At 40.1% G+C, this 20966-nt stretch overlaps 1 protein-coding gene across 1 annotated transcript in view; it reads left to right on the top strand.

Annotated features, from left to right (window-relative positions):
- The window catches only part of zmat4a (zinc finger, matrin-type 4a), a 147287-nt gene that overhangs the window by 101317 nt on the left and 25004 nt on the right, over window positions 1–20966 (top strand). Inside the window, exons 5-6 of the mRNA XM_039620490.1 lie at window positions 776–997; window positions 16924–17020. Coding sequence (XP_039476424.1) covers window positions 776–997; window positions 16924–17020 — 319 coding nt within the window. The remainder of the gene's footprint in view (window positions 1–775; window positions 998–16923; window positions 17021–20966) is intronic.

Genomic DNA, 20966 nt, shown 5'->3' with positions numbered 1-20966 from the left:
CTTGGCTCATGTGATTAGGTAGAGGATCAATAGGGGATCCATGACCCTCTTGTGAACACTCCCATAGGGCTTAGAATCTGGGACTCTCCACCAATGGCTCTGGATGACTGAGAACCTTCACAGACTTAGTGTAAGAAAGTATTTGTAGTAGTTTTATGCAGTTTATCTGCAAGAGGAGACAGATAAATCAGAGTGTGATTATGCTTTACTGGAGGTGGATACTATGAAGACTGATCAATATAGCCTTTTTAAAACTGATACCAACCCCGAAATGCCAATTTATTAGCCTTTTTTTTGTTAAATGAAGCCTAATCACATTTAAGTCTAGTATAGTTACTTTTTTACTTCTATATCTTGTCTGACTCTCTTCACATCAGCTGGTTACTTTGTTTGTGGCGCTCAAACATTTGCTTGCAAAGTGCCCTCTGGTGGACAAGCTATGCAACATCAACACTCATGGCTGAGCGGTGTTTCTCTCTTCTCTATAAATCATTCTTAATGTCATTACCAATAGATCAGCAAATTGCTAATACTGGCTGAGAAAATTGACCCAACAGTAAATCTGCTGGGCTCTGTCTTTGTCAAGTCGCTTACTGTGGTCATGTCAAATATGTACATTTTTTGCATTGTATAAAACAAAGGGGTTCCCAGATTACGTAAAATGCAATAAAGCAGATTTTTTTGAAAGTAGTAGTGTCTTAGCAGATTTGTTTTGTTTACAAAACTATCACTAGCTCACCAAGAGACATCTGTATCATTGTTGTTTTACCTTCAGAGGCATCCCCCAGTCCTGTTAAGACCTCCCCAGAAACATCTCCTATGACCTCCCCACGACAGCGCCGTGACTCAGACCGCTACTGCCAGCTATGCAACGCCTGGTTCAACAACCCTGGCATGGCTCAGCAACATTATGATGGCAAAAAGCACAAGAAGAACGCTGCCAGAGCAGATCTCCTGGAGCAGCTGGGAAAGACCCTCGACATGGGAGTGATGAAAGGTAATACAAATATATTTTCAGTACATCAGTTCATTTTTAAACGATGTTTGTGCATTTTTCCAGCCTTTTTAATGGTAAAAAAATGTTTCATTAAAAATCTTGTTGTACAGTATATACACATCCTAATTTCTTTTGAGGTGCCACATACCACCACTCACAATAAGAAATTCACAATGAAATAATTGTAAGGCAATAGTAGAGTTGCAATACTGTGAAAGGTCATTTCACAATTTGCACTATTGCATTATCAAACAAGATAACTATGTATCAGCCGATAGCAAGTCAGCACATTTAGCCATGTAGTTCAAACTGAGCCTCTGAATAGCAAAGACAGGGACTGACTTTGGCTGCCGGTGCCAGATCAGCCTGTCTGACAATTTCAAAAACTGCTGGGGTTTCCCTGCATAACCATATCAAGACTAAGGGGACAGAAAATATCCAGTAATCAGCAGCTCTCTGGCTGAAAATGGCTTTTTGATGCCACAGATCAGAAAGACAAGACTAACTCAAATAATCACAACCAAATTTAGCAGAAGAGCATCTTCGAACACACACCCTAACAAACGTTGAACTAGATGAGCTACAGCAGCAGAACAACAATTCCAGCTTTCAGTCCTATCTGCGAAGGGAATGGAAGATTGGGAAAACTTAGCATAGTTTGATGAAATCTTTAGTTTTGCTGTGAAATTTGGATGGTAGGGTCAAAATTAGCTGTAAACAGCATGAAAACAATGACCCATCCTGCTTTGTATCAAAGGTTCAGGCTGCTGGTGCTGGGTATGTAGCATTGTGGGCCATATTTTCTTGTCATGGTTTGTGCCCCTAAATACCAGCTGAGTAGCATCTAAATACCACAGCCTATGTAAGCATTGGTGCTGCCCACGTCCATCTTTTATCACCACAGTGAACTCATCTTCCTATGGCTGAATCCAGCATGTCATAAAGCTAAAACTGGCTTCTTGGACATGACAACGGGTTCAGTGTATTTCACTGCAAAATACATGACTTCACTAAGATCTGGTGACTGATCTCAATCCAATAGAACACCTTTGTGATACAGTGAAACAGGAGATTATTGACTGTCATGTCAATATGGACCAGATTTTCTGAGGAATTTTTTCAGCACCTTCTTGAATCTGTGCCACAAAGACTTTTGGTAGTTATGAAAGCAAAAATGGGATCCAACTAGGTAGGGATAAGTAATGTCCTGTTTAATGCTGCAGGTAATAAATGTGACTTGCATAACTTAATATTGATGAGCAACAGAGAGCAGCATTACATTTGTTAATAGCTGTGACTATTTATAAGCCCTGCTCTGTGGAGCTGAAAAGTAACCCTCTTGACTTCAGCTGTCAGCTTGACTCTTCATGGAGCCCACCAGCATGTCACAGGCTGTTAATTTTACAGAGGAGGAGGGGAGAACTTTCTTGCTTATCATTTCCCAGTTACAATATGTCAATAACAATTACACAATATTATTCCAGCTGGCAGAGTGCTGGCTGCCAGAAGAGCACACGGAGCCCAGAGGTGTTGTAAAGGGCAGAAGAGTGTGACTGCACCAAATGGGAGAAACAAGTCTTCACAGCTGATTGGTCATGGACCTCTTAACTCAGAGCCTGATTGGCTACTTTTGCTAGTTGAGGGCAAACTGGTTGGTTCTGCTTTGTTCAGCTTTGTTATGCTGCCCAAGCTTTTGAGTCCACGATGTCTGTTTCAGTAACATTATACATGGTGTGTTTGACTGCAGATGTTTGCAACTTCAGTTACTGTTACCACATTTAAACCTATAAACAGGGTCATAAATACACTTATGATTCAAAGAATAAATCCACCATTGTTTTGAACAATAAGGAGATAAAATGAGTATTAACATAGACATTGTGCTATAATGTGTGTTGATGGGGATGGTGGTTCTGTACTCTGTGGGTTACATTTTGGCTTGGGGGAGATTGGGCCATATTAAAATTAGTAGGTTTACACTTTATTTTGAGAATTTTCTACCAGGTCACATTGAATGGTGACCACTGGCTGGGAGAGTGGCTAAGGGGGTAAAGCAGGTCATCTACTTATCAGAAGGCTGGTGGTTTGATCCATTGCTGCTCCAGTCTGCATGCCACGGTATCCTTCGGCAAGATACTACCCCATTGTGTTCACTGGAGTGTGAAATTTAGAAAGAAAACACTTTGATGTTGAATAAAGTGCTTGTATGAATGGGTGAATGAGACATGCTGTATAAAGTGCTTGAGTGGATATATCAGTATGTATATCCGTGCATTAAGGAGACATGAGCTAAACTGACTGGTTTCTGACTATGAATATACTGAGAGGCTGCGTAAAGAGCTAGTATAAGGCAAATGTGAACTTTATTAATTCTACAGGGGAGACACAGAATAAATAAAGGGCTGGAAATTAGCATTTTTAGCTCTTTTCTAAATAAGTATTTTTGGTATACAAAGAAATTATTTCACACCTTCGTACAAATTGGTGAGGTTCAAGTCAGGAGATCATGGCAGTCAATTCGAACATTTGTTTCATGCCAGTTTTTAAGGAGAATCGTTGTCCTCCTGTAGAACTTCTTCTCAGTTCCACTTCTCAACGAATTGCCTGAAGTCTATGTCCAGAATTTACTTATTCTTAGCCAAATCCACTCTTCCCTCTATCATTGTTATGTTACCTGAACTATTGGCTGCCGCTCAACTCCAGCAGAATATTTCCGCTACTCTGCTTAACAACTAGCAACATTTTCATTTCTGCTCCTGAATTCCTCAAACATACGGCTCGGAAAGTGTGGCCAGTGAGCTCAGTGTGATTTTTTTGTTGTAATATGGCTTTAACTCATTTGTAGACTTTCATGATTCCAATGAATCGTTCATGTAGGCTGTGTTTGTGCATCAGTGCTAGGTTAAATGCTGCACAGTTAAATGCTGCATCTTGTGTGTCAGCTAAATGTTTCTACAAAGGTTTGTTTGAGCTTTGTCTGACCAGACACAGTGAGTAATACTGTTTTCCTCCTTTCCACCAGCTTGTATGACAAAAAATTATCTTCCCTGTGGCGAGTCACTCACCAGGCAGTCTCATTGTTTCAGCTATTTAGTTTTCACAAATCCTCAATGAAGACAACACAGTTAGCGACTCTTTTTGGCACAACAGGGGCCACCTGCTTACCAACTAAAGCTGAATCTTAGATTCAATGAAGGCTCAGAATGTAACATCCCCACAACTCTGACAAAACTTGTTTGAAGTTTGACAGATAATGGCGGAAGAAGCTAATGGATAAAATATGATGGAAGGCACTTTTTAGAGTTACCAGATATCATTATTGGCCTATATTGGGCCTATTAACTGATATATGCATAAGTCTTGTGGAGGATTGCTGCCCCTCCTTGAGCCTGGTCTGTTGGAGGTTTCTTCCTGTTAGAAGAGAGTTTTTCCTTCCCACTGTTGCCAAATGCTTGTTCATAGGGGGTTTCTGATTGTCCCAACATACCCAAGAAACATGTCCTGGCTCTGTCCCTGTGTCTCCTTCCATTAGGAAATATCAAAACCAACTCTTCTAGGAGGTATACAACATGCATCCTAGTCAGATGGCTGAAGTATTATCTCCCTACTCTCACCCCTAACCAGTTGTGGCTGATAGTTGCCCATTTCTGAGCATTTTTCTACTGAAGGTCACTTGCTGTTTTGTTGTTGGGGTTTTCTCTCTATTATCATAGGTTCTTTACTTTATACACTTCATTAAGCACTTTGAGATGACTTGTTGTGATTTGTCATTTATATAAATAAAATTGAATTGAAATGAATCGAATTGAAATGAACCAATAATCTTGTGCTGGGAAAATATTGCAATGAAGAGTTGGAAGGAGAGATATTTTTTGTTGCAAGGTTTCTTTGCTTACTTTACATGGGGTGTGGAATAAAGTGTCAGCATTGGTTACTGGCCATTTTTGAAACAATGTTTCAGTCCAAAGTTTTGCATCACTGGTGTTTGAAAAGTATAACTAAGGTTTCTAAAGCGATTGAAAAGGAATCATTCCCAAATGAAGACGTAGTTTGTTAACGGGTTCAGTGCTTTGCAAATGAATCAAAGAATGCACAGCTTCTACAATCCTCTTATAACAAGTGTTGATCTCAATGAATAATTCATTAGAGATTTGCATGTAAAAATGAAAAACAGTTTAATCCCTTTATATCTTTACCTTCATCTGTTCTGCACAGTGCCTGTTTTTATACTGCATTAAGAGGAGATGAATTTGCCGGCTTCAACAGAGTCATTATGGAGCGACAGAAAACGTCAGCACGCTAGCTGTACTATTCAGCACTTGGACTAATGAGCATTACTCTCTGGCGATTATCAATTAGTAATGAAGTGGCAAATTGTCCTATCAGGCAAAACCAGCAGTGTGAGCCCACGGAGAGGAGAATGGGACCGCAGCAGGCCTTGCAGGCGGTCGGGATGCTGCTGCTTCTTTCTGCTTCCTCTCTGCATTTTATCCTTTCATCTTTCCCCCCTTTTTTCACCCTCCCCCCTTTTTTCCTCCCCTCTACCTGACCTTGTGTACTTCTCAACCTGCTAAGAAAATGTGCAGTCTGACTCTGAAGATTGTCCTGTGATGAAATATTCAAAAGCTCTAATAAAATGGGAGGCGGCATCATCCAGTGGTCTTGTTTGTTGTTGTTGTTGTTGTGTGTACAGAGCTGTGCAGCACTGAAAAGCTGATGGCAAAGACATAAGATGGACAGGCCATTAGCACTTTTAGCTCAAGTGTAGAGACCCTCCAGATATGTCTAACCTCATGATAAAAGACTTTGTTTTATAAGTGATGTACATACAAAAGAGTGTAGGTTAACCACATGAGCATAGTGTAAAACCGAGGTCCCTGCTCACCTGTCCTCTTTGGCTCACTTGATTTAAGTTGTTTTGGTAAAACTCCATCTTTGCACTCCAATAGTCGTCTTGATCCCCTAGTCTTTTGTCTGGTGCTCATTTTGTTCAAAGCTAACAGGGAGTAGTACTGAGATGGTGATGTAACTGTGAGGACTGTAATGTTTGCATAAATGTAAATGGGATGGAAAATGAATTTGAGCTTGATAGTCCATTAAGACACTAATGGGAACAGATTGTGTAAGTACTTCTGCCCGGTTATCGCTGCAGCAGGTTTAAAACAGATTATCTTTTTTTCCAAGTTTGTTTTCGTCTTGTTTTTTTTATTACAATAACGATGTTTTGGATTTTATCTCAGAAATAGCTAAACTTGTATTGGTGGTGAACTTTCTTATGATCCCCATTCCAGCACCGCTGCTCAGGTGTGTTCCCATGCTGTGCCTGTAACTGTGTGGAACTGTGTGGACATGTTCTGGGCTGGTTATCCAAACCACAGTTTCAGGAAAGCAGCTGTCATAAGGTGAGAGGCGGGGTATCCTGAGGGCAGGCCGTCAGTCTATTTAAATGTTTCAGTGTAAATATATATTTGATAAACTAAAAAAATAAAATCTTTCAAAAATGCCTCTTTTTTTTATAACTTTTACATCAGAACACATCAAATCAACAAACGACTGCTTTTATGATCTCTTTTACTTTTTTTTTTTTTTTTGCTTTAAAATCTGAATGAATGCACTGCTGCACTGAACTCATTTTCATTTGTAATATAATGTGACCTCTCACAGTACATTAGACTTCAGGTCAGCATAACCATACAACACTTTATTCTACACACTACAAGCACTTTATGTAGCTCACATCCAAGGCTAGTCTAGAATCACCAGTTAACCTAACATGCATGTGTTTGGATTTTAAGCTGAAGAGAAAAACCATGCAGGTGGTACAAATCTGGAACCTTCTTCCTGTGGGGCAACAGTGCTGAACACTTCACTGCTGCTCTGGCCTTCCTAGATTTTCTCAACATGTATTGTTAAACTCACAAGAGGCTCTATTTAAGACTTTATTTAAGACTTATTTATCGTGCAGTGTAATGCTGTCAGTTACTGAAGTAACTTGAAATAAAGCAATATGAAAAGCTTATTTTGACATGATTTACTGTGTTGTCCTGGCACATAATGGGCTTCATGAGAGAGACTGAAATAACACACATGCTATAGACTCCTTTGTTGTCCCATATTCAGTGTTCATAGAGTGGCTAAACGAAACATGAGCTGCATCCCAGGTTTAGTGACTGACAACCAGACAATGTGAAGAGAGACACAGCAAACAGCTTGGTTCAGCTGACCACCAGCCAGCAGTTCATGTAACTATCTAAGTGCCTGCCAAATGCTTTTTATAGTACTCATAAGACACCTGCTGTCACAGAGATGTGAGCATCAGCAAAGGTAGAAGTCACGGTAAGTGGTAAAGCTCTGTTATATGAGATAAGCATCACCTTTGCATTGAAGTGGCGTTATACAAGTTTGATCTAATTTAGAACCATTTGCCATCATCGTCTCGAGCTGTAAACACTGCCTACTTGCTGTCATTTTCCTTTATTTATCATGCCCATTTGGGCGATGTACTTTAGCTAATGTGATTTCCAACACCAGCAGACATAAGACAGAGTTTGTAATCATCTTATGCCATGTCAGAGAGAAAAAATATTATAAATGTAATAATGCAAAGTAGACAAGTGTGCAGGAAAACAACATTAGGTGGTGATTTAATATTTCCTTTGGGATCAGCCATTCCAAAGATGGTTACCTGGGTTCTGCGTTTTTGCATTTTTATCTATTGAAAGTGAGATAGAGATGACCAGGAATGTAACTGATTGGTGAAGGACGATGTATAGGAGCTAAAAAAAAAAACAGATGAGCTACTGCACCACTGTGATCTGTGACTTCCATCTCAGTAGGTTTTCAGCTTTCATATGAGATGAATGGTGAATTTGTCCTATCAGTACTGCATATGCAGTAATTCTTCTCATTATTTGTTCAATCAAAATGTTTTGGGACTAAAAAAATGTAATAAAAATGTTTTTAAAAAATCTTCGTGATTTAAATTTGGTGAGCTCCCTCTTCTTGTGTAACCCAGATCTGTTTTCTGGGCGGCTGCTATATTTAATCTAGTTTGTCCCTTTGTCCCATATTTCCCCAATGCCTGTTGGATTTTTTCCTGTGCATCAACAAGCAAAACTTCAACTTTATTTTTATCTTTGTGGAAGTGAACAATGGGTGGTAAGTGACTCTCGTTCATAGCCAGAGTCCTCATAAGTCCCATCATAATCAGCTCCATTTTTGGCAATGGAGGTTTAGCAGTCCTCAAAGAGTCGTGCTGTACAACGTTATGGCAGTACTCTTACAAAACATCAGATCTATTATTCTCCAGTCTCACAGTTTTTTAAATAAGTAAAATGATACTTAAGTAAACTTCAGAGTGTGAGCGCTGCTAGCTGAGTGATTTGAGTTGAATCTTAATAATTGCTGAATCTTTGTTGAAAACAATGTTTAATAAGCTAAAATACACCAAATCATTGAGCTGAAAGCCGGAGTTCAGAACTGTTGAAAGCTGAAGTTTACACAGAAGTTGGAATGTAGTGTGTGTGTGTGTGTGTGTGAGTATCAACGAGTGACTGACATACAGAGAAAGAGGGGAACTGGCATCAAATTAGGAGGTAAAATAGTTTTAAATGATGAATGAATGTACTCAACACTGTGCTTATTCATCGTTTACACTAATAAACTTCTGTCTTTTTATCCAGAGCCAATTTCCTGGGCTGAATATGCTTACATGTTTGGTCGCCCATCATATGTCCCTTTTAGTCCAGGAGAATCCCTGTATGTAAGTCAGTCCTGCTAATTGATAAGGACACAAGATAAAGTGTTTGTTTCAACATCATTTCCAAGGATGTATTATTTGGGGTTATTATCAGTGCCTGATATTCACCACACACATAGCTGACCAAATACTCTAATCTTTGTTTTACCTGACCAGCTGCCTTTGCTTCTCATGGTTTAAGAGTCCATCAGAACATTTACCTTTTTCTAAAAGGCTGTCATGTACCTTTTAGTAAAAAGTAGCTTCCATCCACCCACTTTACCATAAAGCCCTTTAGTAGAGTGCTTGACCGATGGTTGTCCTTCCTAAAGTTTCTCCTGTCACCACAAAGGACTCAAAGCTCTCATTTACAGTATAAACGATGCACCACGACTCAGCTGCGAGTGCCACTACAAAGGATCTCAATGCTTTTGAAATGGGATGCTTCAACCATTTTTCGTTATACATGAAAAAATGAGAACTCTTTAAGTAAAAATGGCAAACTTTAATTGTCATTTTTATATAAATAAACTGTTTGCTCACCCTTTTATGTAGCATGAATCACAATGTTTTTTCTTTTTTTGAGTGTAGCTGACAGCGTGAGAAGATGAATAATAGTAGCAGGAAGACAGCAGAACTCACTTAAAGTCTATGCTGTGCCACAGCTGGTGTTTGCACTCCTATCACTTACCATGTCTCTGAAGAACAGTCCTCGCGTCTGCTCTGCCTCTGCTGAGTATCTTGTTTGAACCGGCCCTAAAGATGATTTCAGGCGGAGCAGCCCATATTCACTAAGTGCTTTTTATATTGTGGCTGCTTCTCTGAAGTGTGGGGGAGAAAGCTGTTCACGTGGAGAGAAGCAGACTGTGTTTGTGTTGAGAGCAGTTGAAAGAGAAGTGGAAAGTAAATCTGTCTCTGACAACAAAACGAAGAAAGACTGCAGAAATATTCAAATTTACCTGTTTTTATCTTTTTTTGTTGCAGACCATCTTTTTCAGATGCTACATCTTTAACACCGAGTGATGTCATCTCTTCCAAACCTTATTGGCTGTGAAAATAAGCTGCTCTTAAGTCTGCATGGAAACATTTGAACCCCCCCACCCCACCTCATTTCAATCCCTCTCCTAGCTTTTCAGTCACCTACATCTTTTTTTTCAGAATAAAATGGCAGCTAGTGAAGTGGCCACTCTCCCAAAGCATGTTATTACCTAACTGTCACACAGTCTGGCTGTGTGTCAAAGCTAAGAAATCACACTGATGTTTGACAGGTACGTGGTCGGAACCATCATCCTCATTTTAATATTTCTATGGCACACTGATGAGCAGGTACGAGAAAAGTTTATGGAGCTTAGTATGAGTAATTCTGTGCTAAGAGAACGTGATTAATCCTAGAGTGCTCCACTGTGTACTCTGGGCAGTGATGTATTGTTCTTTCTAAGCACAGTTGGAGACTCAGTTTGTAGAAAAATCTAAGAGTGACTTTAAAACACAGTTAATATTAAATGTAGGTGATAATATAACATTTACATTCTTTCATTAAAGAGGTAGTGCTTAGTAAAGCAGTACAGTAAGTAATTATTTCATTAAAGAGGACCTAATATGATTGTTTTTATTGTTTGTTCTATTACTGCTGGTCAGTGTATACAGAAGTGTTCGCTCTGAGCCAACAGAGCTCAGTTCTTTGCCATTTTTCTACTCTTGGGTGCAATGTTCTCTCTAAGCTGCGCACGTGCGCAATTGCGCACTGCTGGCACGGTCTCTTTTACCTGAATTGAAATTAAAATGAATACTTTAACAATTCTGTTTTGCAGTGTTAGTCAGTGAGTGACTGGCTGCTCCCATATCGTATTAGAACGATGCCACCTTATCCTATAGTCCAGCCAATAATGCGATTTACATTCGTATATACGCAGCTAATCAACGTGGTTGACAGGCTATGACAGCGTCCTTATGTGCCGACACCGGTGTTTTAGCTAGCAAAGCGCCGTGGCTGATGTGCAGTGAAGCCACGTTAATGACAACGTGTGCAACCATTGGAGATATGAGCAGGACAGACGGAACAGTTGACGGAAAAAGTGTGGACTTTATACCAGTTTTTAAATTGTGTTGATAGGCCACGTAAAACCAGAGTTGTGATAAAAAAAAATGCAATGTTTGGTTTTCTTCCTGAATACTATCGTTGTTTATATTTATTGCGGAATAAACGGTAAAACGGCGTTTTATAAGAAAAAAGCTCGGCGCTCTCCGCCTGGGAGCAAAAACAAACTCCACCCCTCTCCCTTTCCTATTCGTCCAAAAAGTACCATGTCGACCAATCAAAAATGATATGGCAACGTGGCATCTAGGTGTTAAGAAACGGGGAAGTTTTAGGAGTGACGGTGTGTTTTGATATGTGAGAGATTTGAGACGTTTAGCGCAAATCTTGTGTAGTTAGTGTGTAGTTAGCGTGTAATGTAGTTTTGCTGTGTGTGTCAGAACAATGAGGCGAGTACTGAATGTTACAGGTGTTACAGGAGTGATATATCTCCTGCTGTCGTGCCTGCAGGTATCAGGCTGTTGTTCTCCTTCATCTCATAGTGGACAGAAATTATTTTTGGAGTGGCACAAATGATTTGTGTGGCATCAGATTTGATGCAGAACAGCTGAATGTTCTGTAAATAGTTTGAAATGTTTTTAAATAAACGCCTTGGCTGCATTTAAAAAAAAAAATAGCTGCAAAAATCTTTGTTGTTTGCCAAACTGAGTTACTTTTTTGAAGAAGTAACTATATAATTAATTGACCAGCATTGGTCATTATATACTGTATTTGGCAGACAGAGTTATAGGACTCTCCCAGACCACAGACTCATAATACAAGTCAGAGCTTTTTTAAAAAAGAAAGAAAGTTGTGTTTTCAAAATTGGAGTTCAAGTTATTTTTACTTCCAATAATATTAACATACTGCACAGGTCAATGACTAGATTTTTTTTTACATTTTCATTGTAAGTGGGCTAAAGCAGTTAATTAAAAGTAGTCTAACATAAATGTAAATGCTGTAATTTGATTATTTTAATAAACCATGTAACTTGGATGGATTAGATGCCGGCGCGATCACAGTGCACACGTCTGATGTCGCTCACAGTGGTCCAAGGGATCGCTCAGGGAGTTTGTGTGTTCGCTCAGACACGTGAAAAATTAGAGGGAACATTGCTTGGGTGTGTATGATGGCAGAAGAAGGGCTTACCTCTCCAAGGTCATCTTAGCTATGCAGCTGTGACTGTAACTGTAGCAGCTCCACCCATTTGCTCTTAAAATCTTTAGTTTTGAGGGGCAGCCAATCAGAAGGCATTTGCCGTTAAGGGAACTAAAGCAGCTTGTTTCAGACAAATAAAGGAGGGACTCTACCAGGACCAGTATGAGATAAATGTGGATTATTTTGGACTGTGAATCATGCAAAGCTAATAATAATAATCGGAGGTTGGTGGTTCGATTTCTGGCTGCTTCAGTGTGCATGCCAAACGTCATAGGGAAAGATACTAACCACAAGTTGCTCTTTGATGCAACTGTAAATGTGTATCAATGTTAGACAGAAAGCATTTAAGCATAAAAGTTTGAATATATGTAAATGAGGTAAGTTGTATGAAGTGAGATCCCACCCATTTAATATATCCATTTGATATATCCCTCCTCTGCACATGTCCAAACCATCTCAGCCTTCCCTTTGCCTGGTCATCCCAATGAAAATCTTAACATCCTCCGTCTTAACCTTTAGTCTTTTTTGGTAGTGCTACAGTCTACAAACCATACACCCAAGCAGCTTTCACTACTATCTTGTGAACCCTCCCATTCACTCTTGCAGCTATCCCTCTATGATAATTGTCTTCACCCACTCCACCCTGCTTGCATTCTCTTCTTCACCTCTTTAACCTCTCTTTCTCTCTTTCTCTCTCTCTCTGCTTTGGACTGTTGATCCCAGATGTTTAAATGTATCTACCTTCACTATCTCTATTGTTTGCATATCCACCTTTCCACTTGTCTCCTTCTCCTTCACATACATATTCTGTCTTGCTTCTACTGACTTTAATTCATCTTCTCTCCAGAGCATACCTCTGTCTCCAGATTCTCTTCCACCTGCTTCTTACTCTCACTAAAGATCACAATGTTGTCTGCAATTATCATACTCCACAGTGACAGCTTAGAGCTGATCCCTAATATAACTCCACCCCCTACCTTAAAAACATCTGTCCCTTCTACCACAGACCTCACCACTGTCTGCCTGTCCTCATGCATCTCTTCCACCACCCTCACATATTTTTCTGCCACACCTGACCACCTCATGCAGTACCACAGTTCATCTCTTGACCCCATCATATGCATTCTCTAGAGCCACAAGGATACAGTGCAACTCCTTCTCACCTTCTCGTTCCTTCTCCATCAACAATCCTTTGATTGTCACTTTCCTTCTTAACCACTCTTAACTAGCTTTATGGTGTGGGTCTTGAACCTTATGCCTCTGTAGTTTTTACAATCCTTTCTTCTTTCTATTTGTTCTTGAAAATCAGTAACAGCACACTTCTTCTCAATTATTCACCCTTTCTCTCACTCACTGATATTGTTTTAAACAGTCATGTCATAAAGTCCACTGCCCTATCTGCTATCTCCAAACTCCTTTCCATTCTTCATCATCTTCATAGCTGACCTGACTTCCTCCTTAGAAATCCTCTTGCAATTCCCCATTCACTAACTTCCCTCTGTCCATCCTCCTCTCTCTCATTTTCTACATTGATCAGCTCCTCAACGTACTCCTTAGTACATTTAAATCTTTATCCTTACCCACCGTAACCTGCTGCACATCCTTTCTAGCTTGATCTCTCTACCTAGACAAACAGTCCTTTCCTCTTCCTTAGTGTTCAGTATTGCATACAACTCGTAATAACAGTAGGCTTGAAAATAAGAAAGAAAATTGAGCTTTAGAAAGTAATGAATGATCAAGATGAGAATTGTTTCAACCTGGCCATGAAACCAAAAAACATTCATAAATGTGTTTCTGCAACCTGTTGTCAGTTTTGTTCTCATAGATCAAGTAAGGGCCATCTCTGTCTTTGCCATTTTAATGGTCCCTCTCAGTGTATTTTGATGTTGTCAATTCTCAACCAGAAACCACTAAATTTAGACCCCAGGCTAGCCTGTCAACACCCAGCAGACAAATTGTGTAGGGTCAGAGTATCACAGCTGTTAATCAGGGATGCTTCTCTGGAAGATATAATTTAGCATGTGGTCTCCCCATTCTCTCATTTTTTAGCTCTTTTTCCACAGAGGCTCGCAGTCACTGTTCTCAAGCTGTTGCTTTCAGCTGTATGTTGTATTCTCCACTCTTGTATTCCCCACCCTAAAATAGATCCATTATACTGTTAACAACCGGCTCAGAGACGGGGAAATTACACCAAGCTGATCTAAGTCCTTTTCATGTAGAAACAAAGCGTAATGCTGAACCCTAATTTAAAACTCTAGATTGGACGAGTTCTCCTCAAGATATTACGCCTCTTCTTACCCCACATTTTTGAACCGTCCAATTTAAGAAACTTTCAGTCAGTGCTTCAGTGGGATGAAAACATTTTTGAATAATGATTTTATTCTGTCAGTTTTGCAAAGCAATTCATTATACTAAATCTCACAGTTGCAACTTAGCATCCAATTGGTTTCATAGAAACAGTGATTGAGTGTATGCTCTTTCAGCCAGGGCTCAATGCTACAGTGAGGGAGAGAATGAGCTAAAGTTACCAGATCTGAGTGGGGCAGATGCTTGCTGGTTAATTTAGCATGAATCCTGGACCAGTACCACCTTTTTCTTTGCTTATAAACAATCGACAAAGAATGTTGCACTGCTGATCAGTCATACTGCCAACAGTATCTCTTCCAAAGCTTCAGGCAATAGGTCTCAATAAGCTAAGAGAAAGCAAAAGATTCACTGCAAAACAAATTGATCTTGCCCAGGTTCAGAATCTGTTTGGATGGTGCAAGCACGTACGGTTAGTCTATACGTTTGTGGACAAATTGTCTTCTCATTTTTATTTTTGTAGTTTTGTCTCTGTACGCTATGACAGTGGATTTAAAATAAATTACAATGTAATTAAAGTACAAAATCTCAGCTTTATTTCAATGGAATTGACAAAAATATTGCATTAACTGTTTGTGAATCACAAACATTTTTATACATAGAGGCTTGAAAGTAACTGGACAAGCTAAAACAAGTTTTAATATAAGGCCTTTTTTTAATACTTGGAGTTGCAGTCAATGGCCCATGCATATCTGCAAATGTCTTGGGTTCTCCTTTGAGAAGTAACCTTAGACACTGATGCTAGCATCGTGTTACATCTGTAGTGTTGTGTGCTGTGTATAAATTGCTTTTTAAAAAGTTTTACTAAGATTTTTCTTGTATCTGTGGGTATTTGTTGACAAGCCAACTACTCGATACCAGAAAAATCTCTCAGCTTCATAGCTTTCACAGACCAGCATGCATTTCATCTGTTTTTAAAGCTAAAATGCTGCATGAGTTGTTTTTACACTAAAAACAGAGCTGAACTCCTCTTAGCTTAATTATGTTTTTGTATATTTGACCTGAAGTTAAAACTAAATAGGCAGCTGATATGAATCTCATTACACCCACTAAAATGCCTTTTACATCCTTTTTTTAACCTTTTTGGGCTTAGTAGTGTAACTCCTGGCAACTTCTTTCTCAGAGTTACTTCTTATATGGTGAGATCAAATAAAGACAGAAGACATCAGTCTGTGTTTTTTCTCTGCATGCATCAGCTCCACAACCTGTTATTTTATTTAACAGTTACCAAATTCCTAAGTTAACTCAAACAAATGAGACTGCAGAGCACATTTTTCTTCTGCTGCAACCACTCCTCGGCTGCCCCCAACACCCCCGTTTTTCTCAGCAAAGGGACAGGTTAACCAAAACAAACGAGTCTCCAGTGGCTCAGAAAGTAGGAAGCAAAGTTGATGAAGGGGAGGAACTGCAGAAGCCTCAAGCTTCTGATGCTTCATCGCTCATGCACCACAGCGCCATGAGGGAAGAGCCGCAGGTGGCTGCCAGTGATGGATACCGAAGTCACAGTATAATCTTTCACCCTTTCAAAAATAGTTTGAGAGGCAGGCTGTCAAAGGGGCACTGCAAGGCAGAGCCTCTCCGTCTGCTGCAGAAATTTAATGTCGACTCATGACTGCGTCTGGGGACGATGGTACAAAATTGAAATCTCAGTCATGGTGGCGACCAGCTGACAGAGTGGTTATTGTACAGCTTATCAGCGGGGAAGTGAAAGGGAGGGATTTGTCGCTCTCTGTGGGGAATATTGCCCTCCATCAAAATGGTAGAAGGGAAACAGCTGACATCAACACCCGAGAACAAGCTCACTGCAGATTTTCACCTTCCGCTACCCTGAAAGCAGAAAAACAAGAAGACTTTCAAAGTTTCGGCAGCGCTTTCCTCACCGCAGCGATTTAACAAACGATCATTCAGTGAGGAAATTTGATTGAGGAGGATATGGAAATGTGATTCAATGAGTGCAGGGTGGCATTTATTTTCTCTTGGCCTTTTGCTCTGAGGCATATTTATGGAGGAGCTAACTCAATTGCGAGAGCGAGGAAATCAAGACGGCCATTTTTCACACCACAATAAGATTAGTGCAACATGACGGCGATTACACAGGGTGCTTATAATTTGCTGCAACAGGGCGCTGATTCAATACAGCCATTATCACCCCGAGGGCATTGCTGCCGCTATTTAGAAAAAAAATAGGCAACTCATTAAATGTTGTAGATTCCAAATGAATCAGACATCCCAAGGTCTCAGGTGCTATGCCTATGGATTTTCTATAAAGATCTTAGAGCTACAACTGCTGCACAAACAGTCTTCTCCTTCAGTGCAGTTATGGGAGTCTTCTTTAGTAAACACCAGTTTGTTAAGCCAAGCGTGCAAAGTCACAAGAATGCTCATCTGCTAGAGGACTGAGACCCGTCTGCGTAAAGGAAACGTTTTCATGCAGACATGCTGTCTCACTGTGATGGATTGATTCGTATTGGCCAGTTGCAGCAGAGTAAAAATTGTATTACTGAATCATGTTTGGAAAATTTCGCTTGAGCAAAGCATGTGTTCATTTCCCAGATTCGTTCTTGTAATGTGCGGTATTCTGTTTGATTCCAGGTCTGAAGCGAAGCTACTCCTGTGAAGTTTGCAGCGTCACACTCAACTCAGTGGCACAGTACCATGCACATCTGCAGGGCTCAAAGCACCAAAACAAGTGAGTGGATCGCACTGTTCACCGCAGCCAAACAGCTCATTTCCACATCAAACTGCTAATGCTGCTGTGGCAAAAGCTAACGTGTTGTTTTCTTTGCTTTCACTTGCAATTTTCTCTCTGCTTCTCAACAAAGAACCAGACACGCTACACTGATAATAAGAATGTTGCAGTGAGCACTATTGCTGAGCTTTTGCTGGAGGCAGGCAGTGAGATTTTTCTCTGAATTAATTTCAGTCAACAAATTAAAAGACAGTCTATTAAGGGGAATTAACTCTCTAATTTAGCCTCGTTTTGCTTTTAGGTTGTTGCTAACTTGTTGACAATTCAAAATTGTGGGCTGAACTTTGTTTTTGTAGTTAGTTGTGGGAACGTACATCTCTGTTTTTCCCAAACCTGCAGAAAGCTGCATCCAGTTACAAGAGAAATATAGCTCTAGACAATAAGTCCTCACGGCTGCACCATACATGGGTTATACAGCTTTTTATAACCTAGATCCACACATATCCTGTTTATATTACCACCAAATGTATTCCTGCTAAGATATATGACATCATGAGATTCATGACATCACCTGGTTCCTTCTCCAAACTACCATCATTACCAGTTTAAACAAACAACAACCTCCTATGCAGAAAAAACTACATTTCTAAAAGCTGCTGGATGCTGGCTCCATATTAACTGTAGGGATGAAATTAACGTGTTTACTGTCTGCCAAATAAAACAGCTTTTAATCTCTATAGTTGGCTAATTTACAGGAAGCAGGGTTGGTTTAGTTATGTAGGTATTAATTTTTAAAATCTTTTTCTTTTTCTTTGGCTGCTCCCTGTAGAGTTCCATCTCACTGGGGACACTGGAGATGTCACACTTTTACATCTTTACCTGCTTTAAATTTCTAAAACACATTAAAGAAAGACACAACAGCAGAAATTTGTTGTTAAAGGGAACTTTGTGCTGGAAGCATCCGGAAAGACTGTAGAGTAACTGAGTTTATTAAAAAAATAAACAGAGAAATATTTGCTACAGTTTAATGGGAAGCATCCCTCTTACGTCTTTAGGGAAAAGGTTAACATAGTGTTAAGTCATAGGAAGCTTAGATTTATGTTCACTGAAAGCTCAAACTTAAAGCTCTGTAACAATAACACGTGTTTGTGTCATGACACAGAATTCAGGGGTAACTATGTACTTGTGACTTGTAACACATAAACTTTGTTTTGCCTTCTGACCTCAAATTACCAACCACCTGTGTGTTTGTTTATTATTCTGGGGGATTTTCCTTTGCTCAGATTACGTGACTTAAAGCAGTTTTAGGACTGCACCCTGTGTGGGATTCCACGTAGGCCTTTGGCAGTCGCTGTGAATTAATGGGGCTTACATTGTGCATGTCCTAGAATTAATTCCCCCTGTTGGCCAGCTCTGCCGGAACACCTCCACGGGGATGTTGGCATCAGGAGACGTGACATGCCGTTTAACAGACTCTTTGCTTTAGTCATGGAGGAAAACTCCACCTTGTCGGAGCCACTGGGTTTCTGTGGCACACAAACCCTTGATCCCACCTCACACTCTGAGCAGGGCAGAGGACTGGCACATCAGACCACTCGTCTAACCACCCCACCCCATCGTTGCCATCCAGCCAGCCTGATTTTATCCACATAGTCCACAACTTTGCCTCAGGTCTATTTAGGTCATTTGCCTAATGCTGTTTCACATGGAATGAATCAAAGGCTTCTCTGCTCTCCAAAACTACAGAGTGAGATAATATCGGAGCTGTGCCTTTTCACATGAATAACACCGTAGTACAAAAGCTAATGAAAGTGGAAACCATTCATTTCACTATGGCTAATGGGACTTATATTCATCCATTTTGTTAATTGATTGTCCAATTCAGGCTTATAGGGGTGGGATGGGGAGTGGAAGGCTGGAGCCGAGGTGCTGTCCATCCTTGACAGGTTGTCAGGGCTAACTCAGGGACAGAGTCATGCTCACATTCACACCTAGGACTTATTTAGAACCAATACTTAACCTAGCATGCGTGTCTTTGCACTGTGGGAAGAAGCTGGAGTACTCTCAGAGAATCCACTCAGGCACAGTCAGGAGTAAAACCCAGGACCTGCTTGCTGCGAGGCGTTAGAGCTAACCACTGTATCGATCAGGGGTAGCATAATGAGCTCCTTGTATGTGCAAGTAATCTCTTAAAGGGGATGGAGCTGTAAAACTTACTTAGGCCATAATTACATTACACAAAAGTCATCTATGAACTTTATTTATACCATTTGATGCTGGTTTGATTACATTTATGCACAAAGAACTAGATCTGTGGTTTTTGCCTTATACAAAGAAGATCTGTGAGACCAGCCCAAACTGGATTTTGCTTTCTGAGAAATCAGTGTGTTCTACTTTTCTGTGTAGCGTGAATGAGAGAGAGCAGGTCAAACACTTTTAGTGTCTGTAAGTCTGTATCTGCTGTTATTGATGCCCCTCCATTAGTGGGTACTCTTTGCATGGTTCACCGAGTCAGGTGAGGCTGGGATCTGTGTGCAGGTCGATATGAGGACAATCACGCTGTGGTGCAAAACGGGAAACAAAGCCCACAGGCTTCAGGGCTATATGGGCCTTTATTGCTTCAATGAACTAAGGTCAGGAAAGCAAAGAGGAAATTCAATTTTGACTCAGGAAAGGGGACTAATTACATCATGACAGGTGCACTAATGAGAAGTGTGATCTATACTCCTCTATTGAGACAGCTAAAAGAGTACAACAACCCTGGTGTTTAAACTATCTGATTTGCTGCCAGCACCTAAAGCAGGAATCTCTAATCTAATGTGGGCTTTTATTAGGTGAACTTGGCTTTATGGCCTGTTTTAGTTTCTTTTTTCCCCTTGTCTTTCAGTTTTCTTTCTGCCGCTCTTTCACCTCCTCTGTTTCCAAACCTGAAAACAGCTTGAAAAATTAGGTGCTGGAGCCACACTAAGCCAAAGCAACCATTTACCAATCAATGTGGAGATATGCGTTGATATTTTCAAGCGCTGACCTTTGCAGTGTTTTGACCTCAAGGCTCTTTAGTGGGATTAGTCTTTAGCCACTGCACTGAAGACTGAAGAATCAGCATGGGAGGTAAATGTTATAGTCCACATTGTTGAATTGTGAAGCAGAACTTTACTTGCAGCTTATTTTATGGTGGTTTGTTCAAAAACTCAACGAAAGAACTGTCCTGTTTTTCTTTTTGTTTTCCTTCCCTGATTGCAAAGACCTGCTGAGAAAACAATAAAATATATATAAAGCAAGTGGAATGAGTTTTAACCCTCTGAGGTCTGTTTCTCTAACAAAGATGGATAAAATGATCCATGATTCACCAACACAAGGTCTGCCTGTGGAAGTAGTGTAGCGGTCGGTCTTTTAACAAGAATATAGTGACAGAAAATTGAATCATAGTCTTTACCACAGACATCTGTTTCAGGAGGGATTTTAAATCACTTGTTTTTTTGTTTTATTTTCTGTAGTGTAATATCAGTTTTTAACACTGTGACAAATAATGTTTATCTTTACGTGTTTTGGGATGTTTGTTAAGCTTTAGTTAGGTCAGCAGAATGCAGATGGAATAAGCATTTGTACAGATTCTCTTCCTGCTTATTATTTCACTTGAATTATCTTTTTGGCTTCATTCTACAAGACAAATTGCTTGTTAATTGCAGCATTTCTGCAACATAGATGGGACAGTACTGTCATCAGTTGGTCAGCTCAGGCTGACAGCATAATTATCGTACCATTACATCGTCCCCGGACATCTATCCATCAGTGGCCATTATGTGTTTGTATGTGTGAGTATTTAGCCTGAATGTATAAGCACACATGTGTTTGCATACAAATAGACTGTAAGAATGCTAATAGGCTGCAGAAACACATTAGATGTGAAGGTCCTTTCGCTGACGCCTTTGAAATTTAAGCAGGT

The sequence above is a fragment of the Oreochromis aureus genome, linkage group 12 (genome assembly GCF_013358895.1).
Source record: "Oreochromis aureus strain Israel breed Guangdong linkage group 12, ZZ_aureus, whole genome shotgun sequence".
NCBI lineage: Eukaryota > Metazoa > Chordata > Actinopteri > Cichliformes > Cichlidae > Oreochromis > Oreochromis aureus.
The sequence above is the reverse complement of the archived record's forward strand: the minus strand, read 5'-3'. Positions and strand labels throughout refer to the sequence as shown.